At 38.6% G+C, this 27885-nt stretch overlaps 1 protein-coding gene across 2 annotated transcripts in view; it reads right to left on the reverse strand.

Moving 5' to 3' along the window:
• SGCG (sarcoglycan gamma) overlaps positions 1 to 27885 on the reverse strand; it is a 108324-nt gene that overhangs the window by 66254 nt on the left and 14185 nt on the right. For both annotated transcript variants that reach the window (XM_063103165.1, XM_063103166.1), the window contains exon 2: positions 17624 to 17818. In XM_063103165.1, coding sequence (XP_062959235.1) covers positions 17624 to 17818 — 195 coding nt within the window. The remainder of the gene's footprint in view (positions 1 to 17623; positions 17819 to 27885) is intronic.

The raw sequence follows: 27885 nt of genomic DNA on the forward strand, positions 1-27885 counted from the left end.
ACTAAACCATAACTTTCAACCCTGTCCTTCCTTGAGGCTGGAGAGTATTATTTGTTTTATCCCCACTTTGTTCCTTTGCCATTTACCTCTCCACGGTGTCCTCCTGTGCTTCCAGCCCTGGCAGAGCACACACTCCATATGCGATAAACACTCAAACCCATCATCTTCCATGTCAGGGCTCCCTCCTTAGTGCTCCCCAAAGAATGTCCCTAAGAGCGAATCAAACAGGGCACTTCCCTCTGACACCCTCCGATGGCTTTCACCTGGTGCACAGGATCAGCACAGGTGAGTGACGGGCGGACGGGCCCCCTCACACCTGACCCCTGGCTGTCCCCACAGCCGCACCTCCTGCCCCTCTTTGCTGAGCCCTGTGTTTTAGGCACAGTCAGCTCTTCACTCCACAACTTCTCGTCACCCTTACACGGCGTCCCCACATCATCTAAGTCCTTTGTGAAGGCTTTTCTGACGTCCTGAAAGCGTCACAACTCCCACGGATTCCCACAGAATCTGACCACCCGTTTCATGTGAACCCAGCTCTGCTGCATGTGGGTTTTGTACACCTGGTCTGTATTTGTAGCACCCAGCCTTACACACAACCTAACGAAATGTGGTCACTGACCGAACGGCCCTTGCAGCTCTAAGATCCATAATACACAGCCCATGGCTTGTATCAGCGCTCAGAATACACTTAAAAATAGTAGGTTAGTAACTGGTATTATTTCACAATTCCCAGGCCTAGGATGATAAATAGTGCATAGTAAGCAACTGTGCAGTTTAGTTTGTGGTACAGTGGAGATTTTGATCACTTTTAACCTTGTTATGCTTCCACAGATTCATGCCAACATTGGTAGGTAATATCAAATCAAATCAATCCCAAGTTTATTTATCTTTAATTATTCTACTATTTTTTGCTTGCTTCAGGTTTTTGTGTTTTTAGTCACTTCTGGTAGTTTTCTAAACAACTTTCATTTTTTCCTAGGATGCTAGTAACAACTTTAGGCATCAGATATAAGTTGTTCTAGTTCATAAGATTTTCCCTCTAGAAACAGGAAGAATGACTGCATGAATGGAAGCTTACATTTTCTTATCTGTCTAAATATTCTAAAACATTGCTATGGATCTTCTTCAGTGATATGATTTTTACAAAATTTCCTCTCAATTTTACAGTGATCCTGGCTGTTCATATTGCAGTTGAGGGATTCCTACAATTTAGTGGGAAGGTTAAAGTGTGATTTGTTTAAAGATGGATTCTGGAAACAGTCAGTGACTGTCTCATCTGTTTTCTTCCAACAGAGAGACCCATTTCTCACTTCCCTTCTGATAGTAATTTCAGCAACTTGTGAGATTTTGATCTTTGTATCTTCTGAATCACAAAGAGGGTTGGACACTGAATTTTCTTGTCGGTTATACATAAGAGAGGATAAAGATTGGGTGAGTTGATCATCTAAACTGTGAAGAGTGGGAATTTGTGAGACCTTAGAAATATGTACGAAAACCAGTTCTGGGTATATTTCATCTAATGAAATTGCTCATTCCCAGCATTTTACTATAGAGGCAGATTTAATTTCAACAGAATGATATCTTCTAATTGACCTTCAGAAAAAAGTTAAAAATATATTCTCTTCTCCTAGAGGAAGAAAAATCCCTTTAATACAGTTGCAGCTATAAAAAATCCCTCTCTCCAAATAATTCATTTGATAGAAAACTTGTTTTCTGGTGAGGTAAATGCCACAATCAATGCAGACTTCTGTCACCAAACGAGTGGGGATTTCTCCCCACCAGCAATCAAGCAGTCAGTTCTGACACTATCTCCTTGGAGATAGCGCCAGATCCCACAGACTGAGGACTCAGCCCCACGTCTGATGTCAGTCGCAAGCCCCCGGTTGTTTGGCCTCTGCTTCTGACCAACTAGCTACAGATTGGGGATCCTGTAGGCCTCCCCTTGGGTTCGATTCATTTGCTAGGGCAGCTCACAGAACTCAGAGAAACACTTACTTACGTTTGCTGGTTTCTTATGAAGGACATTACAAAGGATACAGATGGAGAGATGTGTAGGGTGGGGCACAAGGGAAGGGGCACAACCCTTCCTGGGCATGCCACCCTCCAGGAACCTCCACGTGTTCTGCCATCTGGAAGCTCACAGAACCCAGTCCTCGGGCTTTAATGGAGGCTTTATTACTCAGGCATGACTGATTAAATCCTTGGCTGTTGGTATCAACTTGACCTTTAGTCCGTCTCCTCTTCCTGGAAGTTGGCAATTGGGGCTGAAAGTCCCAACCCTCTAATTCTGCCTGGGTCTTTCTGGGGACCAGCCCCCATCCTAAAGTTACCCAGGGGCTGTCAGTCACAAGTCAACTCATTTAGCATACAAAAAGACACTTATAATTTTGAAGATTCCAAGGATTTTAGGAGTTTTATGCCAGGAAACAGGGACAAAGACCAAACGCATATTTCACAATATTACAAACTCTATTCACATATTAAAAACAATCCTAGGAATGATCCAAAATACCACTGAATAAAAAACCTGTAAGTGAAAATATACAAATATCCTGGCAAAATTACAGTATATATATTAATTTGACTCATATTTCCACTGTAGAATTGTCAATATCTAAAAGCACAGTAATATCTTTTAGTTTTCCCAAGATTCAAACTGACACACTAATTTTAACAAAGTAATGTTGCCCCCAGCAACCGTCATTCAAATGTACTGACATGTTTGTACAGTAAAAGCAGCACAGTACTTTCCATGTGAGGAAATTCACACACATATGACGTGCAATCTTGTTTAATCCACAGTTATCCAAGTATATGTAGTAATATTGGTTACTGTTCAATAATAATTTTAAAATTAATAGAATATGTTTGAGTTTACTATCCTTTTCCAACAAGTTTTAATTTTTTAAATTTATTAATTTAATATTATCTTCATAATTATTAATTTAATAGTTAAACATTTTTTAATGTTTTAATTAAAAAAAATTTTTAAACAGAGACAATTATTTGTTGTAAAATACATATAACAAACTTTGTCATTTTAACCATTTTTAAGTGTACAATTTAGTGACATTAGTTATTTACAATATTGTGCATCACCATTTTTTAATTTACAAATTGTGATATTCTTACAAATTGTGGTATTTCTTTATGTTCTTTGCCTGACCTATCACTTCCCAATACCCCTTCCTCCTCCCCATCTCTAGTGACCTTAGGTCTGTTTTCTCCTTCTGAAAGTTCAGCATATTTTTGTGGTCTTTTCTTTCTTTCTTTCATTCCTTTCTTCTTCCCTCCTTCCCTCCCCTGCTCCGTCCTTCCCTCCTTTCCTAGCAGCCAGTTATGAGTGAGAACATGTGGTATTTCTGTTTCTTTGTCTGGCTTATTTCACCTAACATAATTTTCTCCAGACTCTTCCATGTTGCTGCAAATGGCAGAATTTCATCTTTTTTATGGCTGTGTAGTATTCCATTGTGTATATATACCACTTTTTCTTTATCCAATCGTCCATAGATGGACACTTAGGTTGGTTCCATATTTTGGCTATTGTAAATAGAGCGGCAATGAAGTATAACATCTTCAGAAAGTGAACAAATTGTAACTGTACATAATTTACCAATTTCTATTTCCACCGTTTCTGAAATCTCTTTATGTTCTATTGGTTGATTTGTGTTGATGTGACACATGGTTTGGATTATTCTAGATTTATAGACTGTTTTGATATCTGCTAGGGCAAGTTTTTCCTTATTATTCTTTCTTATGAATAAAGCTAGTATTAAGTCTTTTCATCTAGAATTATGGAATATCCTGTTTTATTCAGGATTCCTTTTGGTACTACCAGCAAAGTGGATTCCTTTAAATTGAGAAGTTCTTAAGAATTTATATACTTTTTACAATATGACATGTGAGTTTTCTTACCAGTACATTTTCTAACTAGTTCGGACCAAAATATAGGTATATAGAAAACACTGATTTTTTTTTTTTAACATGTTTTGATACTCAACATATTGTAAACTTATTTGCTTCAGCAATTTTTCACTTAATTCTCCTGGATTTTAAAAGACAACACTAAAATTATTTGCAAGTACATTTTTTCTCAAATCATCTGCTATTTATCTACTTCTATTCTTTATTTAATAATTGTCTTATTGCATTTGTCAAACTTTCAGGAAAATGCTAATCACAGTAGTGATACTTTTCTTGTTCTTGGCTTCAACAGAAATGCCTCTAGGTTGTCAGTATAAGTATGTTTTTGGCTGTTGGTTTGCTGTAAATACTCTTTATCATGGTTGGAAAGTATACTGGTCAACTACTTTTTTTTTTAACGGCCACCCTTTATGATATAGGGTGGTTGAGTGGAAACAAAGGTTGATTTCAAATCAAATGGAATGGATACAAACCCTAAATCTCATTTTTTGGGCAATGTGACCTCAGGAAAACTATTTAATTTCTGACAATTCAATTAAAGTCTACCAATACTTTACTGAGTGCCTATTATGTGGTAGCAGTATACTAGGTGCTGGTAAAAATAATAAACATGGGTAAGGCTGCTTTTCTATCTTGTAAAGTAGGGCTAATAAAAGATGCAGGGAGGAAGTAGGAGAGGACCTACCACAGGAGAATGACGACTCCAGGGAAGAGAGGAGGAGACCCAAGGGACAGAAAAAGCCCAAGAACTATCAGATGGTGTGTTCATTTAGCAGTACATATAATACAATAGGAAATATAACACAATACAATATACAACATAGAATGATACAGTTGGGAAAATCAGGAAAGATGAGTGTGGCACCTTATAAGAATGACATGCAACCTCATGAAGAATTTCATATTTTCAAATGTATGACTGAAAATTTTCATAATGGACTGTTCGCAAAGACAAAAAGAATAATCAGGCTACAGTGCTCAGAACACTTGGAAAGTTAAAACAGGTACTTGCTCTTTTGTATATATGAAAACAGTAATACATTTATTATAATTGGAATCGTTGTGTTCTAAAACACTGGTAAAAGAAGTAACAAACAGGTAGATCAACCATGTATTATATGATAAAGAATGCAAAATGACTAATGGGGAAATATAGGATTACCCAATAAATGGTGTTCATGAACCTGGCTCTTTGGGAAGAAAAATCAAATTAGAAACTCTCCTCTTAAAATACCATAAAATATTCTGAATGGCAGGCTCTTGATTTGCTGATTGCAAAAGGTGGCATTGTAAGGAGCATGTCACACACGCACAGTGGTAATGCTTTACACACTCTGAAGCACACCACAAGGTCCCCATTGTCAACATCATCACACTCATCACCATGATTCCCATCATTTACTAACACTCAGAATTAAAAACAGATTTTCACAGTATCTGAATGTGCTTCTCAATATATGACCAATAGTGTGGTGGCTCCCAGACCATACAATTTAAGCATAATATGCTTTGCCATTAAAGTAAGAGAGACCAGATGGCCAGCACTAGGTTGATTAGTCCATATCATTTCATGCAACTAACAGCTGAAAACTGTATTACAGAATGACTGGTGCTTTTACTGCCACTCACCTGGACATTTGGATAGAAAGAAAAGTCAATGTTAGACAACAATATATACCTTTCAGCAAATTTTGGGAAGCAACAACTTTAAGAACATATATATTTTATAGAACAATTCACTCAAGTGCATTTGCAAAGAGAAGGAAGAATTTGTGAGGAAATATCATGGCTCATTAAGAGTCATATTCTATTAACAAAATAGTAGATGAACAAATTTTTGACAGTAATCCTGGACCCATAACCTATCTGTAAATCCTACAGTAATTTTGTGGTATTAACCTAGCACTAAATTTGTGTTATTCCTTCCTGGTCATTGTTAATTTTATATGCATACATACACCTATGAAAGTCATTGTTCATTTTTACTCATTTTTTGAATCATAAAATAGTTATTAGGTATCAAATGATGTGCAAGGCACTGTAATATGGCGGTGGATGCAAAAAAGTACCTGGTTCTACTGGTCCCCAAGTTTTTCTGACATAAATAAGTACACCAGCAGTGTAGACAGATTCAAGAGTTCAGAATAGGGCCTGATTAATGTGTGCTGCAGAACTTGGAGAATGCTTCTTGGAGGGTGTGGGACTTGCGGTGGGCCAAGCTAGAAGGTAAGTCCTTAGAGAGTTTTAGATGTTTAGTGGAATCTCAATGATAACCTTGTCATGAAGAGATTATTCTGGAGAAACACGTTCAAAATTCTAATGTCCTTCATTGCTAACAAAAGGTAGATAATTATCTTCTTCCATATATCTAATTTTTTTGAGTACTGCTATCTTCAGAATTTTGCTATTTCACATTTTAGGCAGACAGAACATCTGAAACTGGTCTGACTTCCTTGTTTGATAGTTGTATATAGTCCAAATCTTATGGCTACATGGCAATGGTGACTATTGACAAAATATGTATTTGTTTTAGTTATTTTTTTGACTCCCAGCTCATTATACTAACACCTACTAAATCATTTATGCCAAGACCCATGTTTTACTAATGGGGCAGTTTTTTTTTGTCTGAGTGTGACTTTCCACATTGTTTTTACAATGAGAAGTTTAACAGGATGGCAGGTACTTTCATGTTATAGTAAAAATATAATAAAATAAAGAACAACTTTTGCCAAGGGACTTCATAATTTTGTGCCAGCCTTAAACCGAGCATTTAATTAACATAATCACAAACGATCCTGTTTGTGTGTAGATGTGTACATGCTATCGAAGAATCATAGCTTTGACATAATCTTAGTTAAAGCCACAATTTTTACCTAGTCTGACTCCTCAGCTAATGTTCTTTCCACTATTTTACAGTATCTCTAAAGTAGATGTTTAAAAATAAAATGTAAACAAGAAAATGAGATTAGGTTGGTTTATAATTCTAAGATATTATATTCATTAGCATTTGTGAGAAAAAAACCAATATGTGAGCAGAGACACGCACAGTTTTATATTACTGGTGGGAAAGGGAAGAGAGCGAATAGACTGCCGTGTAAAGCGCATCGATCGCATCCTACGGCCCCGCGACAGGACTGTGCAGCACAGCTCCAGCTCCAGCTGAAGAGCGTCGCTCCTCACAGCAAGACCCTGTGGTTTAGAGACTACGTGTGTCTTTGCCTTCATTTCCCAGTTGTTATAATATGGTTAAATCACACATAAAAAAATTACAATAAAAGGGAAAATTGAAGGCATATCCCTGGGATAAAAATTAAAAGTACGTGCTATCCACTTCTGCAGACAGCAGTCATAATAGAGTCTGCGTCACGGGTGCCAGTGACAATGAAATTCCTCTGCACTTGGAATAGCTCTAGGTTTATCTTCCTCCTCCAAACTCGGTCTTAATGACATCTTGTCTTCTCAGAAAGAAAATGTCATTAAGGTAGTACATGTTCCTACTGTCTGTGACCTCTGCTTCCATCCCATTCTGAGTAACATATAAATCAAAAATTTCAATTTGGCTTTTAGACTGGAAAGCGCCAATAGAATACCTTTAGAAAGATATAAATAATTTGAAAAAAATGCCAACGTACTGGTTAAAAATGCCACAGTGTCATATTTTTCTTTTAATCATAGTTTCCATTAGTTTGAAAAGCAAATGGGAAGGAGCAGCAGGCCACTTGGGCGTGAGTGGCAGAGCGCTGAGCATGCAGGCGCGGGCTGGGACCGGCAGGAGCAGGGACAGGCCTGTCCTCGGCGCCAGGTGCATCTCCACCAGCAGCACGGCCTACGTAAGGCTGCCAGACCAGGGGCAAATCAGTGCTAAATGGAGGTGTCAAACATGGTACATGGGTACAGAAGAGAAGTAAAAATCTCTTCCTCAGCCCATGTGCCAGATAAAACTGGACTGCTTCCACTCCAGCCCTCCTTGGCTGGAGAATGTGTTCCTTTGTGATCCCTTCACAACCTGTGTCATTGGAGGCATCCCTCCAGCCGAAGAGACACTGCCCGCTCTTAGCAGGAGTGAGCCCCAGGGAATGGAGCAAAACCACACTACCTAGCACCCGACTGTCACCCGTGGATTGTCATCGTGTGGCAGGGGTAGGGCGCCCGCGAGGTGCCAGCCTGTCGGCGATGAAGAGAAGCAAAGTAGGTGATGAGCAAAGGTAACTTAAACTAACAGTCGCTTAAAATATGATAAAAGTTCTACCTTTTCACGTAACCCATGCAGTAAGGTCTTCTCAAAACAAATCTCTACCCAATCTGATAAAACCTATATTTGTAAAACACTGAATATTCTAACAGGAAATATATTAGTAGAAGTAACTTTTATTTTGGCTAAATTTGGTCTTTTTAAGTTCAGTAAGTGAGTGAGAATTGACACAAATATAAATTCAGTAGCTTACATTGTCATCTTTTATCATAATTCTTATAAATTGTATCCTGAGAATGTATTTGCAAGGAAGACCACCGTGGAGATGTGTGTAATGAGATGGCCTGCTGCTGACAGAAAGCTTGCACATCTTGAATGTATGAGCTCATTCAGGAACATTCCTCCTCCTGTTTTCATTTCACCACTTAAGGAGCAGAATGCCGCTATACATATATCAGCACTGTCAGCATGAAACAGGACAAAGGACTGCATAGGAAAGAATGTGGAATGTGGGGAAAGGGCTGCAAGAGTAACAAACTTCAGATGACCCTGAGGCGGCGTGTCTGCACACCTGCTCTGCAACCCAGACTCAGCTGGGTCCTGAAAGATCCTTGGGCCTCTGCTAGGTAGTAAGCGGTTAAGATGTACACTATCAGATTAGGCTAAAATACAGTAGTTTTATCTTATTGCTGCTTTCCCAGTTATTTAAAATAGATCAATATCTAGAAATATAAAGATTGAATATTAAATATTTCTCTATTAATAAATGGTCAAGAATATGAATCATTGGGTAAGTTCATTTAGGTAATTTAAGAGTTTTTGCTCTTTGTTTTCTATTTTATTTTCTTTTTGTTTTTTAATGTCTAGCAAAAGGGAAATTAAACACTTTTTTGCATAATTTAGTAACATTGTATTAGTTTTCTGCTGCTATGTAACAAATGACCACAAATTTAGCAGCTTAAAACCCTACACATTTTTATCTCAGGTTCTGTGGGTCAGGAATCTGGGCCAGCTTTGCTCAGTCCTCTGCTTAGAGTCTCACAAGGCTGCAGTCAAGGTGTTAGCCAGGCTCTGGAGTTCTGCTCTGGAGCTTGGGGTCTTGTGAGCTTGTGTGGTTGTGGGTGGATAGAATTCAGTTCCTTGTGGAATAGGACTGAGGTCTCGGTTTCCTGGCTGGCTCTCAGCAGGTGGCCACCCTCAGCACCTAGCAGCTCTTCAGTTACCTGCCTTATGACTCCCCACGAACCCTCTCCTAACATGGCAGCCACATCTTCAAGGGCAGCAGGAGAACCTCTTTAGAAAGGGTTGTCCCACTTTTAAGGTCATTTGCCTGATTAAGTCAGAGCCAACTAGGATAATTTCCCTTTTGATGAACTCAAAATGAACTGATTTGGAACCTTAATTACATCTGCAAAACCCCTCCACCATATAACCTAATGGAGGGAGTGACAGCCCATGACCTTCGCAGTATTCTATTGGCTAGAAGCAAATCACAGTCCCACCTCACACCCAAGGGGAGGGGCTACACAGGACCCAACTCCAGTGGGTGGGGGTCTTGGGGCCTGCTCAGAATTCTGCCACAAACACAGATCAGCTGTAGTTTTAAAGATAAAATAGAGACAGTTAACAATACAAAGTCATTTTAATGATTATCATTATTACTATCAAATTAAGGTTTCATAATACAGTCCAAGTTATCATGGAGCTAGTACGCAATACTACATTTGCAGTTACCCAAAGCAACAAAAGTTTTACAAGATTAGGAATCCTGGTCCAGAAAAGACAGTAATACTTGCCTAAAACCCATGAATAAAGTATATTAGACATAATATCATCAAATTACATCAGAATGGACTTCAGAATCATTTGTTATAAATCAAGCATTTTAGAGATGAAGAAAATAAATATCATGAGATAAGCACGGTACTCAAGTTTTCGTATGTTGTTAGTACAGACAGGATTTTCAGATTTTGAGTTCGTAAGATGCAAATGGAGATTTTAGGAAATATCACTAAAAAATAGTGATATTTTAATGACCTTACATGACCACGGTACATTCACAGACAGCTTGTAGTCCCTTGTATATCTGCATTCTTTTTCAGCTGAATTTTTAAATCCTCTTCAAATGATTTTATAATCACAGGACTGAAATAAATGTCATTAAGATGCCATCTAATACCATTTTCCCCAGCTTCCTATGAATGACCACTGCCTGCTTAATGACAAAACATTTATCTAAGGAAATATCCACCAAGACTGTCTACTAAGGCTTTACTCTTTTGCTAAACAAAAGATTTTTAATGGGAACATCCTTGATGGATATCTAATTGCTAGTTTCCAAAATGAATTACTTTTAAATTGTTCTTAAAAATAAATCCACTTGGCGTTTTTGACCTCCTAAAAGCAGCAATATTACCTTTTACCATCATATATGAAAACAAACAGAATTTATCAGTGATGTATTTTATAGACCTATAAACTTAATTATAACATTCAGTATTATAATTCTGCTTTGATTACTCACATCCTCTTTTCCCCAAATACAAGTGCCCCCAAAATCTAACTTCCAGGGTTAATATAGTTAGCTTAGAATTGTTAATCTTGCCTTGCTAAAGTTGCACTCATTAAATGCACTAAAATATTTTATATGCTAGCAAATATTGATAACTATAAAGGTTTTAAAAAAATCTATGTCATTAAAAATTCAAAATGCCTTTTTTTAACATACAGATATGACTCATGGATATTATTCTATACCCATAAGCACTGTAACTAGACTAATATTGCATATTAGTTTTGGAAGGTAAACATAGTAAAAACATAATAGTTCACTTTATTGCACTGATTTTTTTAATGTCCACTTTCTTGACTAGTTGATTTAACTATTATAATGGCTGACAGAATATTCTAGAACATTTACACTCAGCATCCGTTGTTACAATTTCCTAAATATTACTTTATATTCAACAGATGTCTTTTACAGAAACTATGTAAATTTCTCTTACATGAAGTTTCAATTCTAACTGAATTTGGCAGATCCTCGTGTTTTTGGTTCTTTGTAACTCCAGCCAGGCAGATAAAACCAGGCTCGGCCTCCTCCGAGATCAGTTCTCTTGTCAACATTGTACTCAGGTCTCCTATTCTTTTATCTTTTTGAAGCATCAATATTCTTTGGTATCTCTATGTTTTCATTTTGTGATGTTTTACTTGCTTTCCTCCCTAATTTTATCTTGGCATTTTGGAACATATTATTGGTAGTTACTTTTACTGTTTTCTACAGTGAACTATTTAAGCATGAAGAGGTAAAGAAAGCAGGGTGAAATAATAATACATACAAAATAATAAACATGCCATTGCTACACTGTTGGGGGTCTGAGCAGAGGAGACCATGCTAAGCTCAGCTAATTTGGAAAATTATGGTTTTCCCTGTATCCTGACTAAAAACTGTATGGGTGATAGATGGCTATCATACTGAGTTTGGATAGAGAATTACATGGTAATTTTTACACATTCAAGATTTTATAGCTCTCTGCAAATGCCCAAAGCCCTGTCTAACTTTACCTTTTCTGAGCCGAAGCTCCTGAAAAGGTTCTTTTATAGTCATAGTACTTCCTTTGCGTGTATTCAAGAAATGACACTGGTTTATGTATGAATAAAAATTTAAAAAATGATTTCCATTCTCTTGGATAAATACCCAGAAGTGGGACTGACAGATCATACAACAGTTCAATTTTTAATTTTTGAAGGAACTTCTCACTGCTTTCCATAGAGGCTGCACCATTTTGCATTCCCACCAACAGTGTACGAGGGTCCCAACTTCACATTCTCCTCAACATCTGTTGTCTTTTTTTTTTTTTTTTTTTTAGTACTAGCTATCTGGACAGGTGTGAGATATTTCATTCTGAGTTTGGTTTGCATGTCCCTGATGATTAGTGACACTGAACATCCTCTCATATATTTGTTGGCCATTTATATGTCTTCTTTGGAGAACTGTCTGTTCAGATGCTTTGCCCACTTTTTAATTGGTCTTTATTGCATTTTAGGAGTTCCTTATATATGAAGGTACTTCAGAAAGTTCAATATAGTTTGCAAATATTTTCTCCCATTCTGTAGGTTGCCTTTTCACTTTGTTGATTATTTCCTTTATTTATTTATTTATTTATTTATTTATGCTGTGCAGAAGCTTTTAAATCTGATGTAGCCCCACTTGTCAATTTTTGCTTTCATTGCCTGTGCTTTTGTAGTCATCTCCAAGAAATTATTGCCAAGTTCAATGTCATGAAGCTTTTCCCCAAATGTTTTCTTCTAGGAGTTTTATGGTTCCAGGCCTTACATTTTAGTTTTTAATCCATTTTGAGTTGATTTTTGTGTATAGTTTAAGATAAGGGTCCAATTTCATACTTTTGTATATGATATCCAATTTTCCCAACAATATTTGTTGAAGAGACTATCCTTCCCCTATTGTATATTCTTGGCACCCTTGTCAAAGATCAGTTGATCACGTATACATGGATTTATTTCTGGGGTATCTATTCTGTTCCTTTGGTCTATATATATGCCAGTATCATACTGTTTTAATTAAAGTTGCTTTATAATATATTTTGAAATCAGGAAGTGTGATGCCTCCAGCTTTGTGTTTTTTCAAGACTGACTTGGCTACTTGGAGTCTTTTGTGGTTCCATGTAAGTTTTTGGATTGTGTTTTCTATGAAAAATGCATTTGGGATTTTGACAGTGATTGCCTTGAATCTGTAGATCACTTTGGGTATTATGAACATTCTGACAATATTAAGTCTTCTAATCCATGAACATGGGCTGTCTTCCCATTTGTTCGTGTCCTTAATTTCTTTCATCAATGTTTTAAGGTTGTCAGTATACAAGTCTTTCACCTCCTTAGTTTATTTCCTAGATATTTTACTCTTTTTGTTGTTATAGAAAGTAAAATTGTTTTCCTAATTTTCTTTTCAGATAGATTGTTGTTTATTCCAAGAGAAGGAAAATCAGGATCTGGAAGAGATATCTGCACTCACATATTCATGGCAGCACTATCATAGTTAAGGTGTGGAAACAAGCTAACTGTCTATGGAGGATAAATGGATAAAGAAAATGCGGTATATATGAGGGTAATTCAAAAAGATCATGGAAATATAGAATTGAAAGATAATATGAATCTTTCCCTGAACTTTTTGAAGTACCTTTTTACATACAATGAAATATTATTCACCTTAAGAAAGAAAGAAATTCTGCAACGTGGGACAACACCGGTGAACTTGAGGACATTATGCTACGTGAAACAAGCAAGTCACAGAAGGACAAATACTGCATGATTCAACTAGTATGTGTATCTAAAATGGTCAAATTCATGGGATCAATGAGTAGAATGGTGGTTACCAGTGGCTGTGGGAAGGGAAAAAATGCGGTGTTACTAATCCATGGGCATAAAGTTTCAGTCAAGTGGGATGAGTAAGTTCTAAAATTCTGTCATACAAATTTGTATCTATTGTTAATAATATTGTATTGCACACTTAAAAATTTGTGAAGAGGGTAGATCTCATGTTAAGTGTACTTACTGCAATGAAATAAAATTTAAAGAATAAACCAAAAAAGATGAAATCTTAAATATTGAGATCTTTCAAGTGAGTAAAAAAGTAAAGCATAAATTAATTTACAATTTACAGCCTCCTAACATATGAGAGATTTACAAAAGCGAGGAATCAAGCTCACACACATATGAGAATTACATCATTTATGTCATTTTGCTTTGAGAATAATAGCCCCAAATCTACCCAACATCTTTTGATTAAGGCTTGGCACTTTCCATGTGGTAGTGCTTTTGATCCCACAAATGTTAGTGGTAGTTTTTCTTATTTTGTTAAAGTGCAGCACTAAAGAATCCTGAATACTCACTAACAACTAGCAACAGGTTCTTTAGGCTGAAGAAAATGCCATTCTCATGACCACGTCTCACTAGAAAAGGCAGGCTAGAACAGCCACAGCAAGGCAGGAAGAGTCCTGCTGAGCTCGGCGGTCAGTGCTTCCAAACTGGTGAACCGGACTCAGCTGCTGGCACAATTTAAATCTGTAATACCTAAACGTAGTTTTAAGTGCTACAAAGTATGACAGGAGCATAAAGTAGACATACTGTACACTGATATGCAGTTTACAAAGGTTAATTTGTAATCTGATTAATTCACAAATATTTCTAAAATAACACACACCTTCCTTCACTCAAGATGAAGTCTGGCCTCACTCAGCACCTGCTGGGCTGTGGGACAGCTTCTTTCTCCCAGGCCCTTCTAGAGCCTAATTCTTTGTAAATTTTCTCTCTTAACACCCTGCATATCTGAGAAGCTAATGGCAGGTTGATGCAGGGCCCTCTATTCAGTAAGTGTCCCTGACAAATCTCACAGTATGTAACTTGAGGACTTCAACTTTGATTGTCTCTAAATAATGTTAAAATAAAAATTCTTAAGTATACACATTAAAATGCATATGGTGTGCAAAAAACACGCATCCTGGATGTTGTGCTACTTTCATGAACAAAATCTGTCCAATGAACAAATGCCATTATGATGCTGTAGAAATATAATTTCTATAAATTTTAACTTAAGAATTCACAACTTAAATATGGCTAATTTAAATACAGTATATTTAGATTCTGGGTCAAGATGGCAGAATAGAAGGTCCCCAGCATCACTCTCTCCCAGAAATCAACCAATTTACAACTATGTAAAAAAGCAACAACAGTCAAGCTCGGGCTGCTAGAGCTCAGGGGAAGAGGAGGAGAGACCTACGGAGTGCATGAAGGTGGAAGAAGCCACGATGAGAGGAAGAAAAAACGTCTCTGACCATGTCATGCCACAGATGCTTTAAGGCTGGAACTGCTGAGCCATGCAGCAGGAGCCAGCAAAAGCTGCATCTGTGCCCTTTGGATGAAGTTGCCTGGAGGTGGCAGGGGACAAGAGGGCCTTGGTGGCCTCCAGGCCACCAAGACCACTAATAGGGTTCCCATGGACCCACATAGGTGCGAGGAGCCACAACAACTGAAAAAATGGAGCCACTGAGAGGCCAGTGAGTCATCGCAAGGGATTGGTACACAGCCCATCCCATGGGAAGTGTTTGCAGTATGGGCAGTGGAGGAGACGGGCCCACTGGGAGAACACTGGGGCACAGCAAGGACAGCTGATCTGCACCCCGATCGGTGTAGGACCACTCAGAGGAGACTGGTCAGGAATATAGACTTGCATGTGGTGCAGTCTGATGAAAAGACTCAGGCCCAGATCAGAATTTCTACACAACTCAGGTGCATCGAGTTTCTGGAGAGCCAGAAGAACCTATAAAGTCAACCATTATAACCTGAGCTGCACAAAAAGCCTTTCCTAGCGAAGCAGCAGAAAAGCAGCAATTTAGCTCAACCACAGAGCTCAAGTGCTGGTCCCCACAGGAAGTTCCCCCACTTTAGAAGTAAGCAAAGGATACAAAAAATTAGTTCCGGCCAGTGCTTCAGGTCTGCCCAGGGATGTGAGGTATGGATCCAGGGACAGAACCTGCTCCCACAACTAGGCACACACTCCAGCACCTCAGGGCCCAGCTGGGGACCTGAGGCATAGAGCTAGGGACCGAAGCCCTCTCCCACAACCTGGCATACCGCACCAGCACTTCAGTGCCCACCCGCAGGGACCTGAGTAATGGAGCTGGGACCAGACCTCCCTCTCACAATCAGGGACACCATGCCAGTACCTCGGGGCCCCCCCCAGGGACCCAAGGCATGGAGCCAGGGACCAGACCCCCTTCCCCTCAACCAGGCACACCACACCAGAACCTTGGGGCTTACCCGGGGACCCGAGGTCTGGAGCCAAGGACTGGAACCTCCAAAACCAGGCACACTGTGCCAGTGCCTCAGGGACCAGAGGGATCGAGCCAGGGACCGGACCCCCCCATAACCATGCACACCTTCAGCACCAAGGAGCATGCCAAAAACATCACCTGCATGTGGGTGGCTCACCACAACTACCACAACAACCATGGCTGCCGCAAAAGCAGCTAGACGCCACAACCACCACGCAGATGGTCCGCCAGCCACTGGAGTGCATTGACACAAGGATAGTCACCAGCAGAGATAAAGAAAAGAAGATGTCTCTCTCCACAAAGCCCATTCCAGAGTGACAGAGAAAGCATCTGCTCTACAATAATTTGGGGGGACCTGATCACACCTCTCAGCATTGGACAGATCATCTAGGCCAAAAAAACCAACAGAGTAACAATTATTCTTTCAGAAGGAGGGAAGAAATCTAGGGTTATCAGTGGTGGGAGGGGGAGGGAGAGGGGGATGGGGAGAGATTGGACAAGGGCATAGAGAATAAGTATGATGTGTAACAATATATATGCTAGTAATATTGATTTGACTAACATATCTCAACATGGAACCCCCAAAATATGTATAATCAATTTTGATTCAATAAAAATTAAATAAATAAATAGCATATTTATATATTCATTTATATGTATTTATAATATATTTTTATTTATATATAATTTATAATAATCACAATGTATAATGTATTATATACTTAAATATATTAAATACACTAAACACACATTTCAAGATATATTTTGATTTGATTGGTACCTCTTTGCATATGTGAAAATATAGCTATTACATAGACAAAATAAATAATGTGTCTACTGGCTATAGAACTATGGCAAAATGGAAATAATTGCATAGAAATTGAAGGATACCATCTAGCTGAAGGTGTATCAAACCAAAGGACTACAACTCTTGTTCTTGGAAAGCGCCTGTGCATATATCACGCCTACAGGTACATATGAGGAACAGACTGACCCATCTGTGATGCTCTTTGCAGTATTTTTTATCTCACTGTAGCTATCTTGCAAAATTAAGGCATTCTACATTAAATGAGTATTTTTTTAAAAAGTACACTAAGTATTATCAGAGCATATAAAACTACACAGCTATCTTTGAAACATGATGATGTTTAAAAAAATATATGAGTTCCTTAGAACTACTGGTATTTTATTTACTAAAATTGTTAAATGCTGAAGTGTGCACATCAACTTATTGTATATTAGAATGAAATTTTTAAAAAATAAGAGAGTGGCATCTAAATAGTATAATTATAAATAAACGAGATTAGGAAAACAGATGATTTATAGATTTTAAAAAATTGATTAAATAACCATTAAACAATCTTGACTCAATCAATGCAAAACTCAAGATTATTACAGTTTTCCACCTGTATAGAAATAATGACTAATGAAGAAAATTACAGTAAAAACAAAGAAATCCAACACAGTATATAGTTCATAGATTTTAAAAAGGGTGGAAAAAAGTAAATGCTATATATACATTTTGCTACTGAAAATTCTGATCCAGATGGGAAAGAAACACACATTAATTATATTAAAGGAAACCTATCACTTCAATACAGATGAAGTGATGCAGCAAACAAAACGAGAACATGCTTACCAGAAAAAAAATAGTACTTACTGGAGAAAACCACATCACTTTAAGAATCCAAATTGTAAGAGCAAAGTTCACAACGAGGATGACGAGTAAAAGAAGAACAAATAAGTAGAGGCAGCGCTTCCTCCAGCCGTAAATGCCGATGCTGTAGACGTCCTGGTCCTCTGGCCTCTCTATGTGGGCACCGTCCGTGGCCGTGCTGTACTGTTCACGGACCATCTGCCAGGACAGGCGTGGGGCAGGGACAGCGGGCAGGTGGGGGGCGGAGGGAGAGAACTTGTTAGTCAATACTGATTTACTCTGACCCCCCAAATAATAGTTTTACTCCAATAATAGATTTTCAAAATTAATGATTTCTAAAAAGATAACTAAATATTACTTTGAAACATGCCACTGTGTTTCAACCACTGGGAGATATTTAATCTGCCATTTAAAATACTTTAGATATGACAAATTCATATGAAATCCAGTGACCATATTTTCAGATTTTAATCAATAAATTTAAATCAATAAACATACATTTAAATAACTAAATTTAAATTAGCATATATATGTATGTATGTATACAGCTTCCAAAATTCAGCAGGGTCAGACTTGAAATTGAAGCATGAACCTAAAATAATCAAGTTCTCAAGTTCTCAAGACTCAGTGGGAGGAAATCAGACTGGTACCTGTATATCTTAAAAAAGAGAGACTCCAACACTCATAATGATTAAATTACATCTTTCTTTAGCTACTAAATTATTCAGAATTAAAAATGCTCTTTACAAGTTACCCACCACACTTACCTTTGCCTATAATAAAGTTCCTAAGTACTGACCTACCTTAAGAAAGATCAGAATGTTTACACAAATGTGTACAAATACTCATTGTTTTATGTAGAGTAAGAGTTTCAGCAACAATTCCAACTCCATGAAGAGGTTTAAAAAATTATTCATTTTTTCATTTACATATGGAACAAAATAAAGTGTTTTTTAAGCTATAAAGTGAAAATCAGAGATTACAAATACTTTTCTGATTGTAAATGTAGTAAAATAATAAATTAGAAAATAAAATGTTCTTCTCTGGGATGCTTTATGCAAAGGTTATGTGGTACATTTATTTTTAGGGATGATTTGGAGGTGTCCTTATTACAAACAAGTCATGGTCTGAAATAACTCTTTAAATCTCTTTTCAATTTAACAATAGGCATTTTCCCATGTTCTAAATGATTATATAAAATTGTGCTATTTACCATACAGTGTTTTCAATACCCAGGACTGACAACCTACATTATTCAGCACCTAAATGTTTACTGATTTCATGAGGGCATTATTCACTTACTCATTTCTTCGAACCCCTTCAGTCTTCCCTGTATCAGAAAGTCCATCCCACCCCAGCCTGGTTGCTCCGGCCCAGGTTGGAGCTTATCCTCGCTGCTTCTCTTTCCCTGAAGCCCCACACCAGCAAGTCTCACTTACTCTGCCTTCACACGTGTCCCAAATCTGTCCCCTTCTCTACCTTCCACTGCTGCCACCGTGACTTCCTCTCCTCCTCCTGGTTCCTTCTTACCCTTCAGTAGCAGCTCACATGTCACCTCCTAAAAGAAGCCTTCTGCGGACACTCGGTCACTCTCTATCACATCACACTATTAAATTTATTTCAAGTGCTTATCAGTATCTACAATGATGGTGACAGCTGCAGAATTTCTGTAAAGGACAGACAGACGGACAGACAGACTCTCCATCTCCTTTCACCATGTAAGGTAACCAGAGCAGGGGTTCTGGGGTGAGGACACTGACGTCTTTGGGGGCTGTTATTCTGTCCACCACGTGTGCTTTTGTTCACACTTACATAAAACTGAGAAACTCTAGGACCCTCTTAAGACCCTTCTGTCGTGGCTCAGGGAGGGCTGATGGCAGTTCTGCTATGAGGATGCCCCTAACTGCCCCTCGGTCTGCACCGGGCGCCTGTTTTACCCGCTTGTAACGGGTTTATTGCCTCCCTCTCTTTAGAACGTAAACTCCATGTGAATCTTTTCTGTTGGATTCATTGCCACATCCCTAAACTAGTACAACTGACAAGTACATTCGTCCCCTTTATCTGCGGTTTCACGTTCTGTGGTTTCACTTAGCCAGAGTCAACCGCCCTCCAAAAATATTATGTAGACAATTCCAGAGATAAACAATCCATAAGTTTTAAATTGTGCAGCGTTCTATATAGCACGATGAAACCTCGCACCATCTGCTCTGTCCTGCTCAGGGTGCGAATCCTCCCTTTGTCCAGTGCATCTATGCTGTGGACGCCACCCACCTGTTAGCCGTGTAGTAGCCCTCTCGGTGGTCACATGGACTGCCACATACTATAGTCCTTGTGTTCAAGGAACCCTAATTTGACTGAATAATGTAGCCCAAGAGTAGTGACACTGGCAATTCGGGTATGCGAAAGAGAAGCTGTAGAATGCTTCCTTTAAGTGAAAAAGTGAAAGCTCTTGACTTACTGAGGAAAGAAAAGTATATGCTGAAGTTGCTAAGGTCTACGGTAAGAACAGATCTTCTGTCCATGAAATTGTGAAAAAGGAAAAAGAAATTCATGCTATTTTTGCTGTCACGTCTCAAACTGCAGAAGTTATGGCCACAGTGCTGATATATGTAGTGTAGGGCTGGGTGCGATCTGCAGTTTCAGGCATTCACGGGGGGGCTTGGAACGATTCCCTCGTGGATAAGAGGGGGCTACTCTAATAGGCACAAATTAAATGCCTTGAATGAATGAATGAATGAATGAACTGTCGAATTTGACAAATACTGAGTTACCTTCTAGAAAATGGGGCTGGATAGATGGAGTAAATCCTATGAGGTGTAGATAGTGAATGAAATACTCTACGATTTATGAACATGCTCAGCCCATGGAGAAAACATTTAGTACTCGTGGCCACTCTTCTAAAATAATGATTGTGAATGAGGAGCTAATCCCAAGTGGGGTGCAGACTGGTGGATAAAAATGAAACATGCTGTCCATGTTAAAGTGTCTTCAGAGCTGACATGTTGGGAAGGGGACTGATAACATAAAAATATGAGGTCTCTGGTATTTTAAATATTTAAAAAATCTTAACAAGGATTAAACATACAAGATTGAAAAAACAGTCTCAGAAGGGGTGAGGTGACCTGTGACTGGTGACCTGCCAGGCTGTGATATGTGTCCTGGCAAACAGCAGGTGCCTCCTGAGCGTCTCCAGCCCCAGCCCCACTTCTCCATCCAGCAAGACTCCTTGGATGAGCTGAGCACACTCACTGTCTCCAATTCTGTGTCTTCCACTCTCTCTACCACTGACTTCCAGACATGCCCCTGCATTGAACTCGCTCTTGCAAAGTCACCGATGGCCTCCTCTCTGCTGAACAGAACGTGCATTCACGTGACCTAGAGTCATTGCCTCCTGCTTGAAAGACTTTTCCTACCTGGCATTTTTGTCATTGCGATGGCTGCCCCTTCCCATTCTCATCTCCCTGCCCCAGGGCTCAGTCCTCAAACTTCTTCTCTTTTTTATAAGCATTTTCTCCTTCTGGATGCATCTTTAAGCTGAGGACTCCCCAGTATATACTTGCAGCTCAGACTCACCTTAAACTCAAGACTCCAATATCCAACGGGGACCTCAAACTTTACAAAACTGTTTTCCCCAACCCGCTTTTTGTAAAAATCTTTTCCATCTCACTAAATGGCAACTTTACCCTTCAAGCTGCTCAAGCCAGAAATCTTAGAGTCGTTCTTAGTTCCTTTCTTTCTCTATACACATCCAATCCATTTACAGGTCTTGTCAGTACAACCTTGATTCAACTTCCAACACAGAGGCCGAAGTGGTCCTTTTAACACATGAATTGGATCATATTTCACCTCTGCATAAAAGCCTCCTATGGCTTCCTGTTTCACTCAGTACAAGCCCAAATCCTTACCCTGATGGACGTGGCCCCTCCTGACTTCTCTACTGCTCCAGCCACGCTGGCCTCACCCCCCATGTACCCCAAGTGCGATCCCACCTCAGGCTCCTGACTTATGGCCTCCTCCACCTGGAAGGTCTCCCCCAGGTAACCGCGTGGCTCCTCTCACCTCTCTCCACTCTCTGCTCAGAGATCACTGTCAGCGGGGCCGTCCCTGATCATCTTAAACGACGACCCCACCAGCTCCACCACAGGGCTCTCTAGGCTCCGTCCTGCTTCTTCTCCAAAGCACATAGCTCCACATGACATACTTTATATTTTACCTATTTATTTTACTGTAAAAGCTCATCTCATGCCCTGAGAGGTGAGATTTTCAACTGTTTATTAGTTTATTGTACAGCACCTAGAACGGTACCTGGCATAGTATGTGCATAAACTTAACACAAATGTTGAATGGAAAAACATCCAATTTTACTTAAATGTACAACGAGTAGTAAAATAAGTTGAGGGCTACTTCAGACTTTCTTCAACTTATACTCTGTAATTTGAAACCTACTCACAACGGAGTAGGCTAGTGTGAGTAGTTGTCTACTGGGAAGGAGACTCAGCCAACGCTGCCATCATCTGGTGAGGTCCTCCCAGGGGAGAGGAAACTGGGGAATGTGCTTTCATTTACGAGTCACCCCACATATGTGCACTTGCCTCACTGACAGCTTCAGTGAGCGGCTGCACCAGGTCCTCAGCAGAACACACTGACGACATGCTGACTTCCGGAGGCTTGTGATCTGCTTTCTAGTACTCCCATATGTGAGTTGTACGAGTATTTACCAAAACCACCGCTATTTGTTCCTAAACCTGTCTTTTTTTAAAAAACCAGTTCTATTTCTTAATATATCATGTTTTATGACTGCCCACTTTACCTAATTTTTTGGGTTAATCTGCCACCTACCAGTTTTAACTGCATTGCATAAAAAAGGCCTTTACTCTAGATAAGGAAAACAGAAATGACTAGGAGGAACACTTAAATATTTCTCTAAAAAGTTGATTTCGTTATTTCATATAATGTTAGTTTATATTTCTCACAACTCACAAGTGGCTTTAATTTTTATTAAACACTATATTAAATTTTTGCTAAGAGACACTTTATAGGCTATCTAGTTCAGCTAGCTTCCTTCAGATGTTTATTATTATTAGCACTGGGAAGGATACAAATTCTTCAGCATGTTGAGGTCAAACAACTGCAAAGTGGTATTCATGCTGGCAAGAAACCATTGATGAAATAAGTATATTAGAACTTAAAGTCCGTTCCATGATAAGAAATTTTGAGTTTTAATATATCTTGAACAAAATTAATTTTTATAGACTCTTTGATTTTCTAAAATAATTTGTTGTTGTCATTAAAAAATTATACCTTTTCCCCTGTTAATCATCCTTCAAAGTATGTTGATGCTGTACTTCATTTTGATTGGATTTAAACGTATATCTCAAATATAGTTATCAATCTTTTATGAATAGGGCTCCAGACATGAAACATTATATATACGTTTTTGCATAAATTATCAGTTTTTATATGATTTTGAATTCATAATCCCCTATGTGTTATTTAAAGCAAAACAACCTTAAGGATAGGTACTTTGCCTTCTACATTCTTTGATTCTGTCATAGCATGTAACATAGTGAATCGAACACAGTGTCTACTAAGTAAATGTTGCTAAATGACACTGTTTATTTCAACTAACATGTATTGACATGCCTAGTCTAAATAGGCCATTGCCAGTAGTTTGAGATACAATGATAAATACATGAACGATGTTCAAAAGGAGTTAATATAATGTGATTTTCAAAACGGTGGGTTTGACAGGTAGAGATAGAGCTGACAAACAATCCCACAATCCCGCTACTGGGCATACACCCAAAGGAATGAAAATCACCATGTCGAAGGGACACCTGCAATCCCATGTTTATTGCAGCTCTATTTACAATAGCCAAGATATGAACCCAACCTAAATGTCCATTGATAGATGACTGGATAAGGAAAATGTGATCTACTGCTCTGCCACAAAAAAGAATGAAATTGTGCCATTTGCAGCAACATGGATGAGCTCAGGGAAAATTATGTTCAGGGAAAGAAGCCAGGCACCGAAAGAGAAATAATGCATATCACTGGTAACTGGGAGATAAAAATAAATAAATAACTAAACGAAGTAAGTAAGGAAAGAAGGAAGGAAGGAAGGACGGACAATCAAGGTAACACATTGATCCTTCAGAAGAAGCGAACAGAACTGTGGTTACAACAGGTGCAAAAGGGGAAGGGGAGAAGGGGAGAGAGTTTAGGGAGAAATTGGTTAATGGACACAAAGAATGATTATATTTTGCAATGATGAATATACTAATTATCCAGATTTGATCACCACATATTGTACACAAATACCAATAGTCAACTCTGTACCCCACAAATCTGTATAATCAATCATGTTTCAATAAAAAATAAACAAATAAAAAGGTGGGTTTGAAAAAGAATTAAATAGACCCTTTAGAAATGAGAAATTCAATTATATTTAAGAACTCAAAGAATAAATTATATAAAGTTATAAAATATAAAAAGACAGTTTTCCCTATATCTGACATATTACACATATCTCAACAGAGAATCAGTATATTGAAAGGCAGATCTTAGAAAATACCACAGAGTGATAAAGTGTGGAAAATGTGAAGATAAGTTTAAAGGACTGATGAGTGAGGTCTAACTATGTCTTACTGAAGAGCCAGTGGGAGTATCTAGAGAAAATATAGGAAAGACAACGATTAAAGAAGTAATTGCCTAGAATTTTCTATAATTGGAGACAATTTAGGTTGAAAACAGATAATGACTCCTGAGCAGAATAAATTAATTCAAATTTATTAAATAAAATCACTCTGAATCTGGAGAGCACCAAAAGTAAAGAAACTTAAAAAATTCAATAGAGTAAAACAGATGTAAGCTAACAGCTTTATAGATATTTTTTGAATGAGTGAATGCAATGTTGAAGGCAAAGTGGTGGAAATGTGCACCAGAGAAACGTTAAAATCAAAAGCGGTGAACTAACGTCAACATCGGACAGAGCAGATTTCAAGGTAAAATAGACTGTAAAGCAAAACAGCAGCATTTGGGATAAAGGCAGGTGCAGCCCACCTCAAGGTGACAAGTGCGAGTCCTGCCCTCAGCTCTGCGACGGTGGAGCAGCTCTGCCACGTGCACAGGCCACCCCGCGAGCACGCACAGGCTGCGTCTGAGACTCAGCACCCGGCAGAGATCCAACCCGTCCCTCTCCCAGCCAGCACTGCATGTGGGGTTAGGGCACCTGCTGGGGACGATCCTGGGCCCAGGGCTTGCTCTGCGGTTCCAAGAGGAAGTGAAGGAGGGAGAAAGGAGCACAAATTCCCAGAGCCTCTGGGTCCACAGGAGCCTGTTTCCTGGACCCATTTTGAGGAGACCGTCTCCATCACTGGTGTCAGGGCCCACTCTTCACCCCCATGCACAGGTGGTGCGTGTTTCCAGCCTGACACACTCACCACAACGCACTACCGCTCGCCCTTTCCCCAGAGAAGATAAAAACTGCAGCCACTCCTTCTTTGGCAGTGGGATAGGAGCAAAAGCCAGGAGCCGCCTGGCACGTATGTTGTGCCCGTATTCCCACGATTACAGGACGTCTTGGGGTGAGGTATTACTATAACACTGTAGCTGTAAAATAAATAAGTTCTCTAGGAGGCTATAAAATAGCCACACGTGTATGCGTCTAACAACATTTCTGGATATGCTTATTCCATATCTGTTCATCTCTACATATCAAATGAAAGCTGACAGTACTTCAAGCAAAAACTGAGAAAGCCATTTTCCTAGTGGAAGATTTTTAACATATTGGTAGATCAAGCCCACTAAAATGAAAAAGGTTCGAGAAAACGTGGACAATACAATTACAAATGTTTAAATGGGCACAGAACACTACCCCCAAACAGGGAAACGCTTACACTTTTCAAGCACACGTAGAACATTTACAAAACGGACAACATACTAGGTCATAGGAAGTGTGAAGAAATGCCAAAGCATGTATCTCATGCAAATCCTTTTCTCTAGTCATAATACAGTAAAATTGGAAGCTCAGAGCGATGGATGAAACAAAACCTGAAAGTCTTTGGAGCAGCGCTGCAGAGGGCTGGGGTTGAGGCTTGGTGGTCATGCTCACTCTGACACAGATCTGATTTACACTGTGCTTTCCTGTCACACGCTCAGTAGTTAATTCCAGCCAGGGTAACCCCCGGGTACGAGGTGGAGGATGTCCACTGCGTGCGGCTTTTCCAGCACCCTCATTTCTTCCTGGGGGATTCAGCTGAGGGTAAGGGAGGGAATTCTGCCTGCCTCGGGTAAGGTCCTGCAGGCCATAGGGCTTGCTGACTGGGGCTTAGCAAACCTCTTATAGCATCCAGACGCTAATCTGAAAACTCCTGGAAAATCGTTTTTCCACAGTTTCAAAAATTGTCTTTCATAAGCCACGTCACTTAGCTCTAATATACAGAAGGGTAATTTCTTACTATATAACTACTTCCCTCATGATGCATCATACCCCAAAATGACAGTGCATCCACATGAGAAATCAACCAGGTGACTACATCACCATGACCAGTATGGGTATGTGCATACAGTTGGCAATCAATAAATCTTTGTTGGACAAATGAATGTGTAGGGACTGGGATTTATTCTACTGGATGTGGTGGTATGGCTTAGTGCTACAGTAATGAAAAAAATGAGCTAGTGACAGAAGGATCAAGAACTAGACAAAGAAAGGATAGAGGGTCCAGAAACAAGCCCACACACAGGGGTGGTGAATGAGCACATGAGCAGTGGGAAATGAGAGACACCCAGTACATATACAAGTTACTCTTCCAGGAGGCACAGCTGGCAGAGAAGGAGCGAGTTAGTGTGCTGATGGAATTAAAGCTGGCGAGGTCATGCTAGCACTGACAATGAATGCACACATTTTATCTCCTCTTTCTTTTAAACTCCCAAGAAACAGCTCACTCCCATGTTATTTAGTAGCAGCGATTCTCAATGTATTTTCTGCCTCACTGTTTGCAGCATAACTCACATCACTCTGAATGGTCTCCAACAATTAGGAAAATGAAAGTAATAAGCAGGTGCTTACCCATGTAGATGTATGACAAAGTAACATCATGACAAAAAATTTAATAGCAGATCAATTGGGAAAAATACTTACCTTAAAGATAGGACAATGTAGTGCCCTTAAAATATAAATGATTTCAATTAAGGAAAAATACAAAAAATCCAATAAAACTCAAGCAACGAATATGCACATATATCAAAGAAATAAATATAAATGACTAATGAACATAGTGGCAACATTCAGCTTCACTATGAATAGAAGAAATGCAAATAAACACAACTGCTATTACTGTTTTTAAAGATTGAAGGAAATTTAAAAACTGAAAATAGTCAATATTGGCAAAGCATTTGAAAAATGGACATGCTATTCTGTTGTTGAAAGTGAGAATTAACATGACCCCTATAGAAAAATATTTGTCAAGAACCTCAAACATAGTAATTTGAATTCTAGGAACTTATCTCAAAGAAACAACTAGGAATAAAAACTAGAATTTGTGCTTAAAGATATTTATTTTAGCATTATCTACAATGGTGAAAACTGTAAACTAAATGATGAAGGGTTGAATATTAGAGTACTTAATTCACTGGATTATTATAGCATTACAAAATTAATGTTTTATATATATGAAATATGTTCGAAACACATATAATGACCTAGGGAATTAGTGATATAATGTTAAATGAAAAGATAGAATGTATACATATCAAAATATGTATCAATAGAAAAACATACTATAAACTAAAAAGTAGTTACTCATTTTCCACCTATAATTTGTCTCTTTCATTTAAAATAGCATTTCCTCAATATTTTTCTGTATTTTTTCAGATTTATAGAATTGATATATATATTCCTTTTTTAATAGCAAAGTTAATAATACCATACTCATCTCAGCTTTATGCCTACATTTAGGATGACCAAGTAATTTCAAGAATAGTTCTGTTTTATCTTTTAGTCAAATTGCTCATCATGGCATACCTAAATAGAGCAAAGTAATGGACTGTAATTATCAGTTTAATTCAAAGTTACAATCAGCATAATTCTCGAAATCACACCTACCTTATTATAAATACATATACATGTGTGTGCTCACACATGTGCCTGCACACACACAGACACACACACACACACCCAGATTAAAAGGTCATCAAGTCATTTTCTGTTCTTTACCACAGGACTGATTTTTAAAATAAAATGGCAAACTCTGCCCTTTTAAACA

This window comes from Cynocephalus volans, chromosome 7 (genome assembly GCF_027409185.1).
Source record: "Cynocephalus volans isolate mCynVol1 chromosome 7, mCynVol1.pri, whole genome shotgun sequence".
Taxonomy (NCBI): domain Eukaryota; kingdom Metazoa; phylum Chordata; class Mammalia; order Dermoptera; family Cynocephalidae; genus Cynocephalus; species Cynocephalus volans.